The sequence below is a fragment of the Rosa chinensis genome, chromosome 6 (genome assembly GCF_002994745.2).
Source record: "Rosa chinensis cultivar Old Blush chromosome 6, RchiOBHm-V2, whole genome shotgun sequence".
Taxonomy (NCBI): Eukaryota; Viridiplantae; Streptophyta; class Magnoliopsida; order Rosales; family Rosaceae; genus Rosa; species Rosa chinensis.
Window position 1 is genome coordinate 8,749,569 of NC_037093.1, and position 19,691 is coordinate 8,769,259.

Below are 19,691 nucleotides of genomic sequence, written 5' to 3' on the forward strand. Positions count from 1 at the left end.
CAACGTGATTACCGAATTACCCAATACCCTGCAGAAAATCAGAGCTGCCTAAATGCCTTGATTAGCTGAACGGTACTATTTTAATCCAAAATTGTCAATGAACTTAGCTGTACTAGACCCCATCAAGGTCTCTGCAGATTGTTTAAAGATTTGTGACCATTTCATATGGAGTACTGGTATTGTTTAGACTTCAGAATGATTGAGATCATAAGAAAAATATATACTATATGGAATCCCCGCTGGCTATAAATATGTCCTAGCTAACCTCCTTTGCTCCATAGCATCAAGCAAATCTTAGCCTTTCAGCACCAAAGTAGAAGATTTGATCATAAATGGAAGCTCTAGCATTTATTCCAGAGTTCGAGGACGAAGATTTGATCATTTCCCATTTGCTTGCTAATTACTGTTCTGTCACAAATGACCTGAATCATCAGGCTTCAATCTCTCAAATCCCATTTGCAAATTGTCCCAGCAGCCATGAATGTTCAGCAGCGAAGAACATGGAAGGCATTGCTAATCTTTATTCTCGCAGAATTATGGCAACAAATTGCCATAACCCTGAACCTTTTCATCCCTGGGATGCCAGCAGTAGCACCAACTTTTTTTTCAGTCAAATTGAAGAAAATGTAGGCATGGACCAAGTGATGAGAAATTGCAACGTGGAAGATCATGAAGTCGTGTCTGAGAATTCTAAGAAAAGGTCTTGCAGTACTTCTGTAGATCATGTAAGTACAGATTACAGAATAATAAGCAAGCATATGTTGAATATAATGGTGATGGCTTTTGTTTTTAAGTAATCGAGCATTTCTAATTATCTCACTTAATGCTGTATATATAGGTCCAGAAGAACAAGAGGAATGTGAAGTCAAAGCAGACTGATCAAAAGCCAGTCTTAACTAGAAACATTGCAGATAGTTGCAGCTCAGGGGATGATGAACCCATGAATGCTAATTCTAACCAGGATTTGAGTCCAAAAGCAAGAATCAGTAGGGGATTAGCAACTGATGCACAAAGCACATATGCAAAGGTAAGTCCATAAAAGTGCTGGCACATATATTTTACCAATTCTTTCGTATTTCAGAACTATATGCTTTCCAGCAATACAAAACTGATCTAAGTTACGATATGAATCTTACAGAAAAGAAGAGATAAAATAAACGCAAGGCTGAGAATTCTGCAGAATCTTGTACCTAATGGAACAAAGGTAAATTGCAGAGGATATATGATGAGGTAACTTTTAATTCGAAGGGCTGATTCCAAGTTCTCATACTAATTGGTATTTTGGATACTGCAGGTTGATATCAGCACAATGCTCGAGGATGCTGTTGAGTATGTGAAGTTCTTAGAGCTTCAGATCAAGGTAATAACAGACAAAAGAGAGGAAAAAATTGTCTGACATTTCATAGTCAGCATAACACTACTACTAGCTTAATGTTAAAATCTAATGATAATATTTGGTTTTGGATTGATCTACAGCTTTTAAGCTCTGATGAGCTGTGGATGTACGCTCCTGTCGTTAACAACGGAATAGGCATTGGAATTCATGACTTGCTCAACTCTTGAGGCTAATCGTTCTGGAGGAGACATTAGAGTGTACTTGGAGTTAAGCTGCTAGCTAGCACCTATAAGACTATAAGAGAATTAGTGAATATTAAAATTGCAGATAACAGAGGCCAGTTGTTGGAAATAAAGACCAAGGAAAATGTTGATTAGTATTAGCAACTAAGGAAAGAAGCATATACCTAAACTTTGTAGAAAGCATCCAGAGTCCATTTAGGCCAAGGACCAAGATTCAATTTCCTATATTTTGTATAGTTCTTTTTTTTAAGATACTTGGTACATGGTGAAATCAAATATTATGTACTCAGTCCTATATTAAGCTCGCTCAACATTCACGTACAATTGATTTGGCTAATATGCTTGTTTTCTGAGTTATACAGCTATCTTTAAAAAGGCTATTTGTATAAGCCCAGTGGCAAAAGGCTATGTATGCAACAAATTACCAACACTGTAAGCCCTAAACTTGTTTCCAGGGCATTAGGCCCCATGCAACAAGAACAAAAAGACTTTGTACTTCTTTCTATCTTTTAAGACAGAAGGTTACGGATCAATAAATCTAAATTATACTCTAAATTTAGCCCATTAAATAATATAACTATTAATAGTGGAGATTAAACATAATTTTTTGTTTGATCAAATGGAAAATTATAAACCTTAATTGGTCAATACAACCGTGTAGGGGTTAAGGCCTCTGTAAAAATCTTACTTAATCAAAGCAAGTAAAAAAGAGTATTAGCCATCCCCTACATCACGCAATACAATCAGCTAACAAGTTCTCTTCGAGCCAAGGTAGATCTGTCTCCTTCCAAAACTTGGACTCTGGCAATAAAAGCCTGCCTGAGCTGCAGCATTCATCAAAAAATGCCTCTTTCCACACTTAGATCCAACTGAGTCTTACTCAAAGCCGATATATCGGTCATTAGCCAAGTCTTTTCCACTTCCACAGGCGTGAGTCCTTCATTGCAGAGATGAGTCTTAAATCATGAAGAACAGCCAAACGTATTACCTATTCATTCTACTTAATTACAAGTTATACAATATATCTATCTTAAGTATACGCACTCCATTTTGAGTGCAAGGTGAGTTCATTGGGACTTTAACGGTATGATGGAGCTCAAAGCAGAAATATTGTATCTTGGGAGAAGTTTGTTATTCAATCTTATGCAATAGGGGACGAATCTCCTCTATAGACAATGATTTGCATGCATCGACTTGATAAGTTTTTTCTATACAAAAACCTATATATCATATTATTTTTCTTACAGTTCTTTCTTTTCCTATCTCTATTATTACTCTTATTTTCATGTATCATGTTTTCTAAGAAATTCTATCACATTTTTTACAACAGAAACAATAGAAAACCGCCCCAGGCACGCCTTCTCGATCTATCCACCACCAGTGGAGCCTCATAGATGCCCCTCAGTCTTCATGAAAACGCAAGCCTTGACTAGTTGACGATTGAACGTCAAATATGCCTCATCGATATATACCAATATAATCATCATCAAAACTGATGCCTTGCCTCAGAAAACAAATATTCACCTGGAATCACAAGGCCTTGTTACTACTAACTTACACTACATCCATATTGTGAGTTTTATCCGTAACGCCTTGGTGCAATTAGTCGTCAACCAATTAACCACAACTTAAAAGCTAGGCTGACAGTCATATCTTCAATTAGATCTGTGAAAGATCCAAATATGGTGCTAAAATCGAAACCCTAACAAAATCGTAAAAAACCTAGGCTTTACATACCATACATATTTTTAATTAAGCTCGATAGTATAATTAGTATTCATCAGTATCCTGAATGCAAGACAATCTTACCATCTATCATGCCTTTCCCTTATGAATGGTCTTAAAAAATATTCTGTTTCCAAATAGGGATCTTATATCAGATTATGATCAAGTGGTAGATTTTCCTTTTGAAAAGGAAAATTAAATGAACGCCCTTACGGCCTTACGTATGAGTGCACGATATGAGGACTACGCGGAAAAAATGAGCTTAGTTTCTCATTCTTTTAGTTGTCTTTTCGATTACCTTAGAGATCGAGAAGAGACTGGAACAACTGGAAATCCATCCACAGAAGAAATATCACTACAACTTTAGACGAATAACTAGGTGGCGAGCTACTGAGCTTCCTTAATCTAAACATATAATTAGATTGTAGTATGATACTAATTATTCAATAATATTATTGAGTTTCAAAAGACGTAAACAAGTGCACAAGTGTAGTACTCTTGGCCTCTTCGAAGTGTGAATGGACATGGGCATGCATGCCTGGCTTTACCAAATTTCCAGCTATTTCAGTAAAAGAAAAATGACTCCATTAATTGTGTAGCCGGCCAGAGTCTGATGCTAAAAATAAGAGGGAGATGTTTCTTCATGCAAAGAAGAAAATCAGATTTCAGAATTAGGGTATCAATAACAATAGAAAGAAGATCTATCAATATCAAGAAGGTTTTAAATATATCGAAGATTTTGTTCCTTAAATTTCAATAGTGTCTGATCGATCAGTGTCAAGCTTAATTAGGTAGCTAGCAAGTCGATCGTGCAATGGGCGGCAGAGCATGCAATAATAAAGCTCACTTTTACGCGTAAAATGAGCTGGGACTTGACGTGGGAGTTGAGAATTGGCTATACTTCATATACATGCATGACTGGTTCTCCATCTTCACTTACTCGTCTATAAGTGTATACAATTATATATATGCTCATGATTTGTGTTTATATATAATTGTGTTTAGGCCAGATGTTGATCCATTGTACTTAATTTGAGTTCTAGTTAGTTTGAACACTCCCCTCTCCGACCCAATATTCCCTTTTCATAGTTTATAGCTAAAATTCTCTATAGCCTAACCTTGGAACAGTCCTAGAATGATATCATGCATGTGCCATTCGCCTTGATTATATCATCGACTCTGATCAGTTTGATGCTATTACTTGGGGGACTCAAGTTGCAGCGAAATGTCTCAAGTCTCAACTTGAATACATACATACATACATATATATATATATATATATATATATATGAACCGGACCGAACATCACTAATGTGATGCAAGATCAAGACCAAGATCCTTGGAAAAACAACCACTAGCTAAAGAAACCATGTTACCATATTTTAATACCACTGATTGTGTTGTCCTTCAACCACAAAAAGAGTCGCAATAGCTACTTGACATATTCAAATTGATGACCATTCTAGTAATGTAAAGAGTCAAAAGTGCACTCTTAGCCAATTATAGTTAGTAGACTGTATATGACAGATTCCACTGATTAGCCCCAATGTGATCCAACCCCTGAAGGGAATGTAGAAGCAGTCAATTAGTCAAATCAGAATTGAGATCCAACCCCTAAAAGGAATGTAGTCAAATGAGGTTCTACAGTTGTGAACCAATAGGGGGTTTACTTTGTTTCTCAACTACTCTATTGGACTTTTGTATTCTTCGCCAAAGAGATGGATCGTATGGAATGTCTCTAACATTATGTGGATCATTGTAATTGGATAATAAGATCATGTTGAGAGAGGGGACAGTAATCCAATCTGCACATAACACTGTCTGGTTCCACGAATATTCTCATTTTCCATTTAGATCGAGGATCTCGCAGCCTATTTCTTCATCGATCTGTTTAAATTATGTATGCTCATAGTTTCACACCCTCACGTTGTCTTGGTTGCCAGATGTGATTTTTTTTTTGATGCGGTTGCCAGATGTGATTCCCCTCCAACTTCTCAAGCATCTTTCTTTGACCTTGTTTTGGTACAAATGATTAATCATCTAGTACTAGTACTCCTTCACTTCTGAACTTTTTTTATTTATTTTCTGGATTATAGGGTTGTGCTAGTTTAGTCCATAATTGCTTAAACTCGGTCCAATCTGAGCTGTCCCTGATATCAGCAAGGGTACTCCTGGAATTTGGTTACAGAGAACTGAGAGACTTGTTAGGATTTACGATGCAACTGGTATTTAGAAATGATTAGCTAGAAATATCTTATTAAAAAAATGTTAAGTTTCTGGTGACATTCTTCATATATACTTGGGTATAAATATGTCACTTCATTTCATACCCCTCCATGCATCGAGCACATCGAGCATTGATCTATTAATTGATTAGTTTCAAAGAAAATAAACCCTTTTGTCGATCCATCCATAGGATAAAAAGAATCAATATGGAGTATGTTGGAGCTGTTTCGGAAGGAGAATGGAGCTCATTGAGTGGGATGTACGCTGCTGAGGAAGCGGATTTCATGGCCCAGTTGCTTGAAAACTCTCCACTTTCAAGCATGCCAGGCATGGAAGTCCCAGATGCTTTCTGGCAAGGCAATGAAGAATCAACATTGCACATGTCAGGCTACTATGAAGGTTCACATTGTTCTTTAGAAACGACTAATTCTAATTTCATCGCTTCAAGCAACGAAAGCTACTACTTGAGTGATTCTAACCAAATGTTGGCAATAAACAACAATAGCACTAGCTCTATGTCGATTGATTTTGGTATCGGGGATGTGAAAACCATCAATACCTATCTCATTGAAAGAGATGAACGTGATCAATGCTCAAACCGAGAAACAAGTAAAGGCAACATCGAAGAGTCCGGTGGGAGCAGGCCTGAAGCTGTCAATCTTGAGAAGAGGAGATCTCAAAGTAGCCTCTCCAAGATTAACTCCATGAAAAGATCTCAAAGTTCAGGCAATGTGAGTACATAAAAATAAATAAATAAATATAAGCATAGTTGTCTTTCCATCAGATCAAGTTATTTTACTTGGTAGTGTGAGCACTCTCTTATCATGAATTCAATGTTGCAGGTTCAAATGAATAAGCGGAGCATGAAGGCAAAGAAGAGCCTGCGGATTACAACTAGCAACAATGAAGATGGTAATGCAGGCCCCAATAGACAGAGTTCGAGTAGTTGCTGCTCAGAAGATGACTCCATTGTTTGTGAGGTGAGTGGAGGGTTTAGTCCAACTTCAAGCTTGAGTCCAAAGGATGCTGCAGTTCCTGACTTGAATGGAAAATCGAGAGCACGAAGGGGGTCAGCCAGTGATCCACAAAGCCTCTATGCAAGGGTATAAGCTTATATCTGATCTCAAGAAAAATTTGTTGCCTGTGTTATCAATTAAAGTTTTGTGTCTTTTTTTTCTTTTTTTTTTAATAAAGAAAGTTTGTGTCCTTTCTTTGTATCTTGCAGAAAAGAAGAGAGAAAATAAATGAGAGGCTGAGAGTTCTGCAGAACCTTGTCCCCAATGGAACAAAGGTAGGCAATATGCTCTTGAGACGGCCAAATTTTGGGCAAGTTTTTCATTCAATATTCTCAAACTAAATCTCTATCTGTGTGGAATTGCAGGTTGATATTAGCACCATGCTTGAGGAAGCTGTCCATTATGTGAAGTTCTTACAACTCCAAATTAAGGTAATAAATTCTTCCTACCCGTCGAATCTTTTCAGCTACATACAGAACTAATTTGTTCGTTAGAATGAATCGAATGCCATGACGTTTGTTAGTTGTTCCCATCTGATAAGCCTATGTGTTTCAGATATACTGACATCTTTGTTTACTTGTTTGTGCTTGTGTAGCTGTTAAGTTCTGATGACATGTGGATGTATGCTCCCATCTGTTACAATGGAATGGACCTCGGACTTGATCGGAAACTCCCTACACCAAGCCAACCTTAGAAAGACAAACCGAGACTCCAATTCTTTTTTTTTCTTTTTTTTTACTTGGCAATAAACATTATTAAGAAACAAGAACCAAATAAAGGTAAACAGATCAGAAGCAGAGAAAACTAATCAAGAGGAGGCGACGCATTATTACAGGGAGGAAGAGGGCAGCTGAATCCAAGTAGCCGGGGACATCCTCCAACTAGCTAACCAAGCTACTTGCAGCTTGGTGAGCAAGCCTGCTGGTCCAAACCAGCTAAAAAGAGGGCTAAGCGAAGGCGTATATTAGAGGGAAAGATTCTGATTCATAATTATGGGACCAGTAGGAAGAACTTGAACCAGAGAAGTCGCGAAACTTGGAGCTTGAACCTCTACTACTAAAGAACGTTGTTGAGGAGCAAGAAATCGAACCAGAGATCAATCCCCGTCTTTAGAACCGAACTATATATTTTTTTTTTTCCGAAGTCTTTTTCTCCACTGTCTCTCACATGTGGCATAGAACCATGAGAATGTAAGATCCATACAAGATTAACCTGGAGTGAGATGATTGAAATATAAATGTTTTCTATATCATCTTCCTTGACCGTGTATAGCTATGCTGCTATTGCATAGTTTCATAGTGACAATCTCACAATGAAAACTTGTCTTCAACAAACAGTTTATTTATCCAAGTGAACTTCACATCCCGCAAGCAATGACCACAAAAGAGGCACTCTCAAACTCGGCTACTTAAAACAAAATTGTTTTGTGCAAATATTTGATTCATAAGATTAAACTATGACATCAAGTCAGTTCCATATTACAAGACAATAGTAAAATACAGAATCACAATTTAATTAGGGGAAAGATTTCAGTATTCAAGGATGTGAAGAGAATTGTATGATACTACAGCTAAACTCCTTGCAATCCTCCTTACTCTCAAGGGATTGGCATGTTACAGTCCTAAAAAAAACATGATAATTTCTATTCTGCATGCATTTACAATCCAACATGACGTAGGGGAACATGACCGTAGGGGAATATGATTAGGTCAAAATTCCAGAACTTCAATAAGAAAGACGTATCACAATCATATTCAAGCTGCACCTCATGAGGTCCAAAGAAAGGCCTAATGATGGGTTTTACTGTCTCACGCATGCTCATCATTCACATGATTGGGAACTTCGGCTTGGCTGTCCAGAGGCATATACTGTGCCATTATAGCTCTAATTTCTGAATCCATGTATGACTGCAAAAGCAACATAGAAAGTGTCACTATAGCTCTAATTTCTGGAATATTAAAACAAAGACGTCGAAAAGATAAATTTAACTACACAATCTTAGTAATCATCCTGTAACACTAGCAGTTTGCCATAAGTTAAAAGCAAAGTGCTGATTTCAAAGACTCATAAATTCATAGAAAAGTACCCCTGGTAAACAGCATGACCCAGGTTCTGTTGGACTTAAATAACTGCTCCTGTCCTCCGACCAAACAAATAACTACAGTTCTAATACATGAATCTCGCACATATGGATCTCACCCAAACAAAATACCAAAAGTAAACTCATACGGCAAATACTTTGTCAATCTGACATCAAAGGTTCCCAGATACAAGAAACTTGCCTATACACTATTCTTCTTATCATGATGAAGATGTTATCAAATCTCGTTTTCATAAAGCCTCTACAAATGGAAATATTTGACAAGACCCTATTGACTTTATAAACTTCCAACCAAACACCCTGTTATGAGTTCAGATATCTTTTCAAAAAGTACTGCTACTCCTATTTACTAATTGTAGCACATCATCTCTTTGCTCACCATTATTGAAAGAGTTATCATATTTGTTACACTAAATTGCAAATAAATGCAGGCCAAAGATAATCAGATACTACCACCTTATATTGGAAACTCCATGATTAAGAATTATGTCCAAGTTTATAAACAGAAATGAAATAGAAAGAACTTACCCGTAATCGATATTTGTACACAAGATATGCCCCACCAGAAGCCATAGCCAAGCCAATTAAAATAACCCACACAGCAGCCCATGCAGATGATTTTGATCCTCCAGAAGTCTTGCCTGCAGATACGATGTACAGCACATCAAAACAAGTACTTGCAGTATACATATTTAGAACACATGCATGAATTAAAAGCTTGAATTGCTGGACTCACTTATGCAGGTGTCATGATCTTTGATATACAAAAGATTTCCACTACATGAGCAGTCATAACTTCCCCAGGTATCTTTACAGGAGCATTCAGGGCACTGACAGACTTTCTTCTCTTTGCATTCATCAATATCTGAAGAAAAATTTATGTTAGCTATACTTGTCCAAGGTACTTCACTTCAAAGATGCTTGTCTAATTCTATTTGAATGAGTTACTTTTTGTTAATTATAGTTCTGAGAAGTCATTTTAAGTGCCAAACCAATCTAAAACAATTGAAAAAATAAAAAATAGAAATATCAAGCAAGCAAACAAACAAAGTCAGGCAGTCATGAAGGTAAAGTGATCGTCTGCTAGAAACTTCACATTGGGTGATTTAATGAAAGCAAGGATCATTCACATATGAGTGGGATATTGTACCAACAACTGCCGTATCTACAATAATCTGGATAAAGTACTGACTACCTTGACAAAAGCTATAAAGTTCTGAAGCAAATAAGCATTTGCACCAGGTCTGGGTACAATTGGTAACTATGAGAGGTTCTGAACAAAGCTTGCAGACTTGTAGTGTTTGATCTTCATGACTTGATAATTAACAATTTTAACAAATGCATCGGCAGAGAGGTATGTACACACATGCTAGGGAGCTGAACTACTGTGATTAACAAAAATTTTGCTTCTAAAGAGAGGCGCAGTTTGAGTAAGTACTGAATTCCATTCCTTTCTATTCATGCAAATGCCATATTTTCCAGTTACAGACGAAGCTACAGCAGAACCTATTAATTACATGCACTCTACGTATGACATATGCAAGGTCAAGCATTCATTGTGGTCTATGTCTTGATGCACCACTGTGATAAAACCTGTCTGAAATTGGACTCTAGACATCAGTCCATTTGTATGTTTCGTTGTATCACAATGAAACTTAAAAATTAACTAAAGAGTGCATTCCAGGATGTTTAGCTTCTCTTACCTTCGCAAGTTTTCACACCGTCACCTTTAAATCCAGGAGGACACTTGCATTGCACCCCTCCATCATCCTATTCAGAGAAACATGACTTGAAATTAGTTTATTTTCTGATAAACAAAAATAACAATAAAAAAATAATAAAAGAACTTTCCTTCAAACAAAGAAGTATACAAAAAGATCACTTACTGTACAAGCAGAGAATGCATGCCCATCTCGAGCTTCATGCCAACAACCTCCATTGTTTACCTTGCACCTCCCAGGCCCACTTGCTGGCAGCCAAAGGTAATATTCCTCAATAAAAGTATAATGCATACAGAGAAAAATTTTGCACAAAAGGAAGAAACCCAGCTATCCTCTTATTAACACACACACACACACACACATATTAAACTTGAGTGCAGCTTTTCATTCATTGGTAAACCATAACAGATGCATTTATCTTGAGCAAAATTTTAGTCAGTAATGAGTAAATATGTACATAATCAGGATCAATTCGAACTAAATGTTGATGGAACTTTTTGAGCGACTCGAAAATCAGCATCCATAATTTATTCCCTTACTTTAGTTTCCCTAACAAGGTTTGAAGTCAACAAAAGGCCGAAGTATTTTTACCTTCACAGGTAGTGTAACCATCTCCTTTGAACTGCACACCATCAACAAGAGGGCACTCACATACCCTCCCACGAAAGGTATCCTGAGTATTCCAACGAAAGTAAAAGGAAAAGAAAAGGTGGGGTTAAGATACTGAATCTTCTCATTTATCAAAGGACATCTGATCGGCCAGTAAGTTCAATTTATACCTTGCAGGCTGTAATGTTGGCAGCTTTATTTTGCCAGCAACCACCATTATTGTCCAAACACTCATTTGTCTCAACATCTACCATCAAACATTGAACCAACACTCAAGTTCAGAACCAACAAATCAGATAGGCACAACAACACACCACGCTAGCAAGTAAAAAGGACATACCAGTACTCAAGCAAACAGCTGGCTCAGTAGTTTCTTCAAAACCAGAACAGATGGCCTTCAGAACTGCACTTTTTGCCAACTTTCCTGCAAACGAAAGTATGTATGTGAGGAAAGCTTCCAGATTGTTATCCAAGAAATATAAGCATAGAAACAAACCTCGGTATTGTCGATTATTGACAACAAGTGTAGGCAATATGGTCACATCACCTCTTGTTCCCTTCCCAACCTACAAAAACATGAAATTTGTTAAGAAAGTATGCATAACTACCTAATATAAAAAAATTCAAAGAATTGCATTAGATGCAGCTACTGCTAAAATACAAGGAAACCATTGTAAATGAAGCAGATAAAAGCTAAGAAAGAAAATGTCATTCATCAGAGAAAGATACCTGAGCATCTTGCTCCTCTTTCAGAACAGGATTTTCAGAGTCTGCATCTGAGTTTCCCATACACTTGTCGATCTTCTTACTATCAAGCCCTGACAATAAGACCCATGCATATTTAAAATTTGATTGCATTCATGTAGATCTAATGAACGGTAGATGAAAAGTTAATCATTTACCAAGAGACTTAATGACAGCCTCAGCACATTCCTTGTTGTATTTTTTCTCTTTCATTGGACATCTGATTTGAAAATCAGTCACATAGTCCCACCATACCCAAGGCTTTCGAGTCTCATTAGCTACTTTAAAAACACACAGCTGCCTTAAATTTTCAAGAACCACATCTTTCCCTTCGTAACCAGTGCTGAAGTCTTGTTCAGGGTCAGGAGCACAATATCTTCCATGATTGATACACTGAGATTTGCACTGTTTGCTCAAGGTGAATGCCTTGGGACAGTACCAAGTTATATAATGCGGTGTGAACTGAGTGTAACCCCCTTTTTCAAGTATCTGGGCTGCACCCCTAAACTCCTTTGTAAATTCCATCAACATGTCACACTTAACCCCACATTCATCATTACTGTTGGTCCATAGTTCATATTCCACACGATCATCTGGGTGAGGAACAGATTCTCTCCAGTCAAGGTACACATTCACCATATCACCAGAACTGATGGCCTTCTTCAATGTTTGACCAAAACTTTTTTCAATGAGTGCAGATGGTATAGTTATGTTTTCAATGTATTTGGCAGTTGAAATATCTTCTTCTGGTGTGTCCATAGTTATTAACGCCTCCTCAATATCATCAGCGACAAGGACTGCAGAAGCTCCAGCCTTCTGGGCATTCCAAACCTTCAAGGCAAAGAAGCAATCTGGAACACCAATAGCAGTTTCAACATAAGCATTGGTCAAAACAAAGACAAATAAGCATTACTAAAACTTATATTCTAGGAATCTGTTAAGAAAAGGTAATGCTCATTAAACCTAAAAACTTTGAATCAAACTATGAAAGCACATACGCCACTAAAAAGCAGGAAAAATTTAAATTAAATAAAATATAAAATAAATAAATAAAAACATGCACCAAATTAAGGGCAACTAGTAAGAATGCAAATCAGTTATCACCAAATAAGATTAACAAACAAAGATAAAGCAATTGTCAAAACTACAATTTACAAATGCTGATATTCACCCCTTCAATCTTTAGTATGTGTTAGAAAGTAATATTATATAAGACAAGCATAGCGCTTCATGCCATTTCTTTTAAATGTCTTATTTGTACCATTTCTTTTAAAATGTCTTATTTGTACCAAACTAAGAAAACTTAATACCAAACCTATTGAGAACACTAACAGACTAGCATTTACAGAATGTTTGAATTAAAAAAATAAGGGGGAATAGGATGAGATGGAGAGCACCTCTGAAAACCTTTCCTGTTAATAAAAACTGGAAACCGAAGACAAATAATTTTATTTTTTGCCTCTGAAAACCTTTCCTCCTAGCCCAATTTTATTTTTGCGACAAAAGTAGACAGGTTTGGAAAGAGAAATAGAACTTTCTATTTCTGTAAACAAAAGAACGGATGAAAAGATAGACGATCTGAAGAAATTCTAGTCTTGCTTTGGTAGAGAAAGTTTTTAATTAGCTCGAAAAAGCTAAAAATATATATCAGAAGTGCATCTCCACAGTGGACGAAGATACTATGTAAGCTTCAATATCCTAACAAGAACCAGACTTATTTAATGCATTGACTGTCTGTACAATCAGCCAAAGAAGACCTAAAGTAGGCATATTAACCTAATGTCTCCATAATCAGGCCACAATGAACAAAATTGAAGCTCAAAATACAGAAAAGCAAAAATCCCAGAACTAAAAAAAATTATCCCCAAAATGAACTAAACACATTAATTCATCCTCAACAAAAGCATTCAACACTACTCAGAACTAAAAAGGCTACCTGAAATAACCATAACAGACAACAAACTTTGAAAACTCATAGTAGCCAATAAATACTCAAAACTATAAATGGGTGGCCCCCAAAGAATCTAAAATCTACAAATTGAACCTCAATACTCATACTACAATCAAACTGCTGAAAACCAGACAAAGGGTACCTCCTAATCAACAGATATCAGAAGAAAGAATGGTAAAGAAAGTATTTAATTGGCCGGAAAAAGCTATAAACAGATATCAGAAGTGCATCTCCGCCGTAAACAAAGAAAAATAAGTAAGCTTCATTAACCTGCACATTGACCGGACGTCTCCATAATCAAGACACAACGAACTAATTAAAGCCCAAAATTCAGACAAGCAAGGAACCCAGAACTACGAAAATTTACCCCCAAACTGAACTAAAGACATCCTCAACATCAGCACTCCAATTACCCAGAACTAAAAAGGCTACCTTAACTACTCAAAACTACAAAAGGGGTACCTCCCAAATAATCTAAAAATCACAATATCTCAAATTATAACAATCAAACTACTCAAACCCAGTTAAAGGGTACCTCCTAATCAACCTAAAAGTAACATGCAGAACCTCAACACTTATAGTAACCAATAAATCACTCAAAACTACAAAAGGGTAACTCTTTAACATTACAAATTGAACCTCAACACTCATAACAACAATCAAATTAAAAGGGTACCTCCTAATCAACCTAAAAATAACAAACAGAACCTCAACACTCATAGTAACCAATAAATCACTCAAAACCACAAAAGGGCACCTCCAAATTAGTCTCAAATTCACAAGTTGAACCTCAACAATCAAATTAAAAGGGTACCTCCTAATCAACCTAAAAACACCAAATAAAACCTCAAAACTCACAACCCCAATCAAATCACTCAAAACCACAAAAAGGGTACCTCCACGATCGACCAACAGAAACGTCGGCAGAGCTCCGGGATCGGACTTGTACGAAAGCCCAAACTCCGAGAACTCCTTACACCCCTTCTGATTCTCCTTTGGATATATAACACCCCCAGACATGCTCCCTCCATACTGAGGAAGCCCAAAGTTGCCAATGGCACTGTCATATTTCCCTTTGATTTTATCCGGTGACGTCACCCTCAAGCTGTTCTTCTCCACCACGAACCTCCCCATCGATAAAGGCGCCATCGTCAGCGCCAGAAACCCTAGAAAGAGTCCCAAAGCTGATCTCTGAAGCTCCATATCTCACAAATTCAAAAAAAAGAAAAAAAAAAAAAGATGGGATTTTGATGTGAAATTCGAGAAACCCAGAACGAAAAAGATGAGCCCTTTTTTTTTTGGTTCTCTTCACATAATAGCTTGGTGGGGTTGTGATTTTGGTTCTGCAGAGCTACAAAGAACGAAGCTTTCTGTTAAACAAGTGTGGTTTCTTTTTGGAGACGAAGATCTCTCTCTACTTGTTTTTCTTTTTTTGGGTCCCCAAGTGATAAGACTTTATTACATTTCTTAAAGCCCCTCTGCACAAATTAGATTATTGCTCAGATGGGGTTATGACGTGGTCCGTTATTCCCGAACTGTCCGCAATCAGATGATCCCGAGGCGAAAGACACAAGTGGCAATTTGGTAAAGTTGGACTGGGAGTTACCGGTCTCTCATTGTACCTAACGTTTCTCACACTGGTCTGAACTTCAAACTTTTCTGCTGTCTTTGTTTTCTATGGCTCACGAGCGTCTTCTTCCACACGCAGAGAGGCTCTGTGCCTTGGCGAGGTCATGGTCTTCATGGCTCCATTGGCATGAATCTATTGGGTGGCTCTCTATATTATTATCAAACTGCATTTCTATAATGTTTGGATTGATGATCACGTGTTTAGAACGTGAAGGGATTTCATAGGTTAAGCATTGAGTGTAATAGGGTTTAGATTTCTTTACACATTTCACTGTTCCACAAACTGGACTCCAATATTGGGAGTCAACTTGACCAAAGCCCTTTTACTAAAAGGAAATGAAATAGGTCAATCAAAAATGTTCAAAGTGATATATCGATCAATCAACGGAAATGAAATAGATAAATCGAAAATGTTAAAATAATATATCAATCAATCAAGGTAATGCAATAGTCCAATAATTAGAATTTGGTCTAGTGGATAAAAATATTTTTCTATAATAAAATGTTGGTAGAGATTTCAAATTCAAATCTCTTATTTTCTTTTATAAGGAAAAAAAAAATGAAAGAAATGCCCTAAGAAGTATAAAAAAAATTATCAATGGCTACAAGCTTTTGATTTGGCCAAGTTTTGTGGATTAATGAGAAATTGTTAAAGTACCTTGGAAAATATAAATCCCATTGTGTAATTTTTCAAAGTTGCCCCATTTTGAGGCGTCTGGTCTATTCACTCTATCTGGTGTACAATTGTTAGCTTCATAAACTCTTACATAGATAGCAACATAACATTCTCGCTTCCCATACTAGAAGAGAAGAATGGTGGTTTCAAAAATAAATATTTGCAACTGCTATTCAGAACCCTACCCTAAATTAGTGCTATAAAGTATAAATTCAATGAGAGTGACATTAACCATACATCACACATCCACAAAAAACACCAATAAAATTAGTTCCTTTACACTGAACAAAATACAAAACTCTACATTATTTACAAGTGCATATGTGACTGTAAGAACATTTCAGGTCACCTAACATTTTGGCATTGTTTCAAACTAATACAATTCATTGTTGCCCATTGTCTATATTGAATATTGCATTCATTTGTTCCATAACCATAGCAGTCCTCTCCACATTCTTCAGAAGTACCCCATATATCTTCTCCTTGATCCTCCCATAAGCTTCCAATTCAGAATCTTCTTTGCTGACAATCACATCCAACCGATCTCCAACTTTCTTAATCTGACACATAGTCTCGGCTACTTGGCTATCCGATTCCATCGAATTGGTTCTGCTCTTAACCTCATCCAGGTAACTCTCAAAGGTAGCCAAAAACCATTTTCTGCCTTCATCATGCAGGGATTTTTCCAGGTCTGCAGCTGCGGATAAAGCACTTCCCTTCAGCCAATCGTGCGAGTTTTCTCTCTCCGAGACCAATCCAATATGAGCATCATTCTTTTGCTTCTTAACTATAAGTGTACCCTTTGGTACACTACCACAAGTTTTACTTGATTTATTTGATGGATTTGTAGCCTTCATTGGAACACTATCAAGAGAAAAAGATGGGGAAAGATCAGATGACATTGCTGCTTTAATCCATGACGTTGCATTCTTCTTCCGGTCTACTGCAAGTATCAATGCTTCCTTGATGGAACCAGGGCCGCCTAGATTTGTGTCATCATCTCTAAGTGGACTGATGTTGGTCAATGACTGAACAATTAATCGAGTATGAACCAAGTAGTCTTGAAGATCAAAGAATTTAATAATTGACGGAAAATGTTCCTCCCTTTCGGCTGACTGAAGTTCTGAGTATGTACTGAAAAAGTACCGTTCGAAAATGAAGTCATCACCAAACCAAAAGTAATTTGATGTTTTTCAGATCCATCAATCATTAAGCAAATAGAGACATCCGCAAATTGGAGCAATTTAACATCTATAGAATACTGAACTTAAAGGTGACTATTTTTGTTAGGGTTCTATATCGTAATTTATAAAAACGGATTCCACATTAATGACAATGTGGATGACATTGCAATGGAATCAATAGCATCCAAAACCTCATAATATGATACAGGATTATAATTTACATCAGCATACCTTAGGCATTTCAGCAATCTCTCAGCAACAGAAGCCTCTTGCAAAGCCTCCACTGCCGCAAGCAGAGAAACATCTCTGTGCCTTAACACCTCCTGCATAAGACATGACAGTTCTAGCGTGATTAGCTATTAACCAACTGTCAGAGCAAGCCTCATGAACCAAGTGAAACACAAAATACCTTCCCAAGAGTCACTAATGTTGGAGGGAGGGAGTTCCACTGTATCTTACTTTCTGACCATTTACAATCAATCGCCAAATTAACCATCACTGAAGGATCTAAGGGCTGCTCACAATTTTTAGCCGACACTGAGACCCTATTGTTGGAATTTTTACTTGATTTCCTAGCTTGATCAAAGCTAATTGTTCTTTTTATATTACAACTTGAATTGTCATCTGAACCACTTCTTGTAGAACGAACTGGAGAAACCTGTCAATGCAGAAAGAGCAGGAAGCATTTTATTAGGATAACTAATTCATAACGGAATGCATACTATAGGAAACCGACATGTCCTGGAGCTATACAAAATCACGGAGCAAAATATTTTAATTTTTAATTTTTTATCAATGACGAACACAAGCAAAGCACTGGTTCAGGCAATCCGCGGCAGTACAATGCATCAAACAAAGAGGTATTCGTGGTGAACGACAAATCATGACATGTGCTTGCCATAATACAATCATTGGGGTACCACTGGTCCACAGCTCGAGTTAAACATAGCATTTCTCAGAATTATGACAAGTAGAAATTGTAGTTTCACACATAAACAAAAAATTTGAATTCATATATAATTTGAAGGTAGTTTAGTAATCGAAAAGTGACTTCGATCATCTAATGACCAAGTTCTCTGGCCTAGCTCACCTCGTGTAAAAGCTTACTGATTCATTTGTCCTAAAGCTAATGCTGACTAACAAAAAACAAAATGGCTTACTTGAATTGAATTTACACCAACTTTTTGCAATTGTTAATTGATTAACGTTACAAAATCATTCCACCAAATGGTACTCAAACTACAAAAACATAGTTCTTTAGAGGAAATATGATATAAAAGAAGAATCGTTGAGATGCTCACATGCGCACTACGGCTGCGCCTAGCACTTGCCTTTATCTCATGCTTTACAAGTGGGAAATCTGCAGCTTCTGGTCCAATCCAGCTCCTTCTCCTCGCAGTTTGTGTCAACGAGGAAGAAGATGTTGTGCTTTCAGAATCACTCTCAACATATCTTGAGCTCACTCTTCTCGACCCCTTTGTCACCTCACATATTTCCTTGTCAACAACATCACCGCTTCCGGACCTACATATCCTTGAGATCTTCTCGCTTGGGCGGGTCTTAGAGGCCCTCAAAGATCGAAATTTTGACTGTGGCTTCTTCCCCACGTTACTGTTCTTTTCCATTACAAATAGTAAATCAGACGCCCCTTTAAAATCCACAAACTTATCAATGGAAACGAGATCTTCAAGCTGTCCAACACAGGGAATTAGTTGGCCCGGGACAGGGTTTATACCTCTAAGCACAGGCACCGGCCGCGCCACCTCCAACTTTTCGACATATATCAATTGCCCTAGTTGCAATGTGTTGCAAAGAACCATGTCATCCTGCTCTGGAGGCAATGACACATACATTGTGTGTGTAGCATCTGAAACCTTCAAGTAAAACCCTTTATTGGGCCAAAGATCACCTTCTGCTAAAACAGGCATGATGCTCCTGATTTGTAATAACACCGGTTTTCGATCACCGTTCAGGGCCTTTGGGTCACTTCCCATTTCTTCAACAAGCTTCTCAAGAACCCCAGAACTCAGGCTAGGCATTTCGTCAAAGGTGGAGGGCATAAAATGAAGACTTCCGTCTTTTCTTTACACAAAGAATGTAAACGTAAAAAGTGACTATCTTTGAATCTTTTGGATGAAACCTAATAATGATTGGGTAAAAAGCTTGAAGAAATGAAAAGGGTCTTCAACAATGGGGTTCAAGAATGTTCAGGTACTGAAAAGTCAAGCAGAAATGGGAAACTCAACGGATGACTTTTTCATAGAGGATGAAATTAACAAGACGGTACGTGGGTGACGAATTTGTGACTGTTATTAGACATGGATTATTCTCAGTAATCTTAGAAATCTATAAAATCGCCAAAGAAGGCGAGACATGAGGAGGTAGTTAAAACCGTTACGCTTACGGATTTAGAAAGAGAGTCATTGGGTGAGGCCAAAATGAGGAGGGTAAATAGTTAATTTTTCTTTTCTTTTTTTCTTTATTACTCTTAGGTTCTCACATACGGTTTGGTTTTTTATGTTTTTTGGAAT

The 19,691-nt window shown here is 37.2% G+C and overlaps 4 protein-coding genes across 4 annotated transcripts; 2 read left to right on the forward strand and 2 right to left on the reverse strand.

Moving 5' to 3' along the window:
* LOC121049680 (transcription factor bHLH139-like) lies at window positions 1–1,829 on the forward strand. The gene is made up of 5 exons (XM_040507593.1): window positions 1–725; window positions 839–1,027; window positions 1,139–1,204; window positions 1,295–1,360; window positions 1,477–1,829. The coding sequence occupies exons 1-5, from the start codon at window positions 333–335 to the stop codon at window positions 1,561–1,563; spliced, it is 801 nt and encodes a 266-aa protein (XP_040363527.1). The 5' UTR covers window positions 1–332; the 3' UTR covers window positions 1,564–1,829.
* A 3,847-nt stretch (window positions 1,830–5,676) lies between these two features.
* On the forward strand, window positions 5,677–7,438 carry LOC112170755 (transcription factor RSL2). The gene is made up of 5 exons (XM_040507731.1): window positions 5,677–6,260; window positions 6,372–6,632; window positions 6,755–6,820; window positions 6,911–6,976; window positions 7,141–7,438. Exons 1-5 carry the CDS (start codon window positions 5,736–5,738, stop codon window positions 7,237–7,239), a joined length of 1,017 nt encoding a protein of 338 aa, XP_040363665.1. The 5' UTR covers window positions 5,677–5,735; the 3' UTR covers window positions 7,240–7,438.
* Window positions 7,439–7,964: 526 nt separating this feature from the next.
* On the reverse strand, window positions 7,965–15,130 carry LOC112170177 (vacuolar-sorting receptor 3). The gene is made up of 12 exons (XM_024307362.2): window positions 14,568–15,130; window positions 11,879–12,571; window positions 11,706–11,794; window positions 11,473–11,542; window positions 11,317–11,400; window positions 11,147–11,223; window positions 10,959–11,040; window positions 10,533–10,615; window positions 10,350–10,416; window positions 9,383–9,511; window positions 9,175–9,287; window positions 7,965–8,452 (listed from the first exon to the last, which is right to left on the reverse strand). Exons 1-12 carry the CDS (start codon window positions 14,872–14,874, stop codon window positions 8,354–8,356), a joined length of 1,893 nt encoding a protein of 630 aa, XP_024163130.1. The 5' UTR covers window positions 14,875–15,130; the 3' UTR covers window positions 7,965–8,353.
* A 1,069-nt stretch (window positions 15,131–16,199) lies between these two features.
* LOC112170756 lies at window positions 16,200–19,448 on the reverse strand. Its single transcript, XM_024308062.2, has 4 exons — window positions 18,462–19,448; window positions 17,570–17,818; window positions 17,392–17,483; window positions 16,200–17,110 (listed from the first exon to the last, which is right to left on the reverse strand). Exons 1-4 carry the CDS (start codon window positions 19,218–19,220, stop codon window positions 16,360–16,362), a joined length of 1,851 nt encoding a protein of 616 aa, XP_024163830.2. The 5' UTR covers window positions 19,221–19,448; the 3' UTR covers window positions 16,200–16,359.
* Between the last annotated feature and the right edge of the window lie 243 nt (window positions 19,449–19,691).

Excerpts from the sequence above, each read along its gene's own strand:
- LOC112170756 (XM_024308062.2), bottom strand. The coding sequence starts at position 19,220 with ATGCCCTCCACCTTTGACGAAATGCCTAGCCTGAGTTCTGGGGTTCTT. Across the intron at positions 17,819-18,461 it reads GGCGCAGCCGTAGTGCGCAT|GTTTCTCCAGTTCGTTCTAC; the intron begins GTGAGCATCTCA and ends CTGCATTGACAG. Across the intron at positions 17,111-17,391 it reads AGATTGCTGAAATGCCTAAG|TACATACTCAGAACTTCAGT; the intron begins GTATGCTGATGT and ends GTACTTTTTCAG.
- LOC112170755 (XM_040507731.1), top strand. The coding sequence starts at position 5,736 with ATGGAGTATGTTGGAGCTGTTTCGGAAGGAGAATGGAGCTCATTGAGT. Across the intron at positions 6,633-6,754 it reads CACAAAGCCTCTATGCAAGG|AAAAGAAGAGAGAAAATAAA; the intron begins GTATAAGCTTAT and ends TGTATCTTGCAG. Across the intron at positions 6,977-7,140 it reads TCTTACAACTCCAAATTAAG|CTGTTAAGTTCTGATGACAT; the intron begins GTAATAAATTCT and ends GTGCTTGTGTAG.
- LOC121049680 (XM_040507593.1), top strand. The coding sequence starts at position 333 with ATGGAAGCTCTAGCATTTATTCCAGAGTTCGAGGACGAAGATTTGATC. Across the intron at positions 1,205-1,294 it reads TTGTACCTAATGGAACAAAG|GTTGATATCAGCACAATGCT; the intron begins GTAAATTGCAGA and ends TGGATACTGCAG. Across the intron at positions 1,361-1,476 it reads TCTTAGAGCTTCAGATCAAG|CTTTTAAGCTCTGATGAGCT; the intron begins GTAATAACAGAC and ends ATTGATCTACAG.
- LOC112170177 (XM_024307362.2), bottom strand. The coding sequence starts at position 14,874 with ATGGAGCTTCAGAGATCAGCTTTGGGACTCTTTCTAGGGTTTCTGGCG. Across the intron at positions 11,041-11,146 it reads CCAACATTACAGCCTGCAAG|GATACCTTTCGTGGGAGGGT; the intron begins GTATAAATTGAA and ends TGGAATACTCAG. Across the intron at positions 10,417-10,532 it reads ATGCATTCTCTGCTTGTACA|GATGATGGAGGGGTGCAATG; the intron begins GTAAGTGATCTT and ends TTCTCTGAATAG.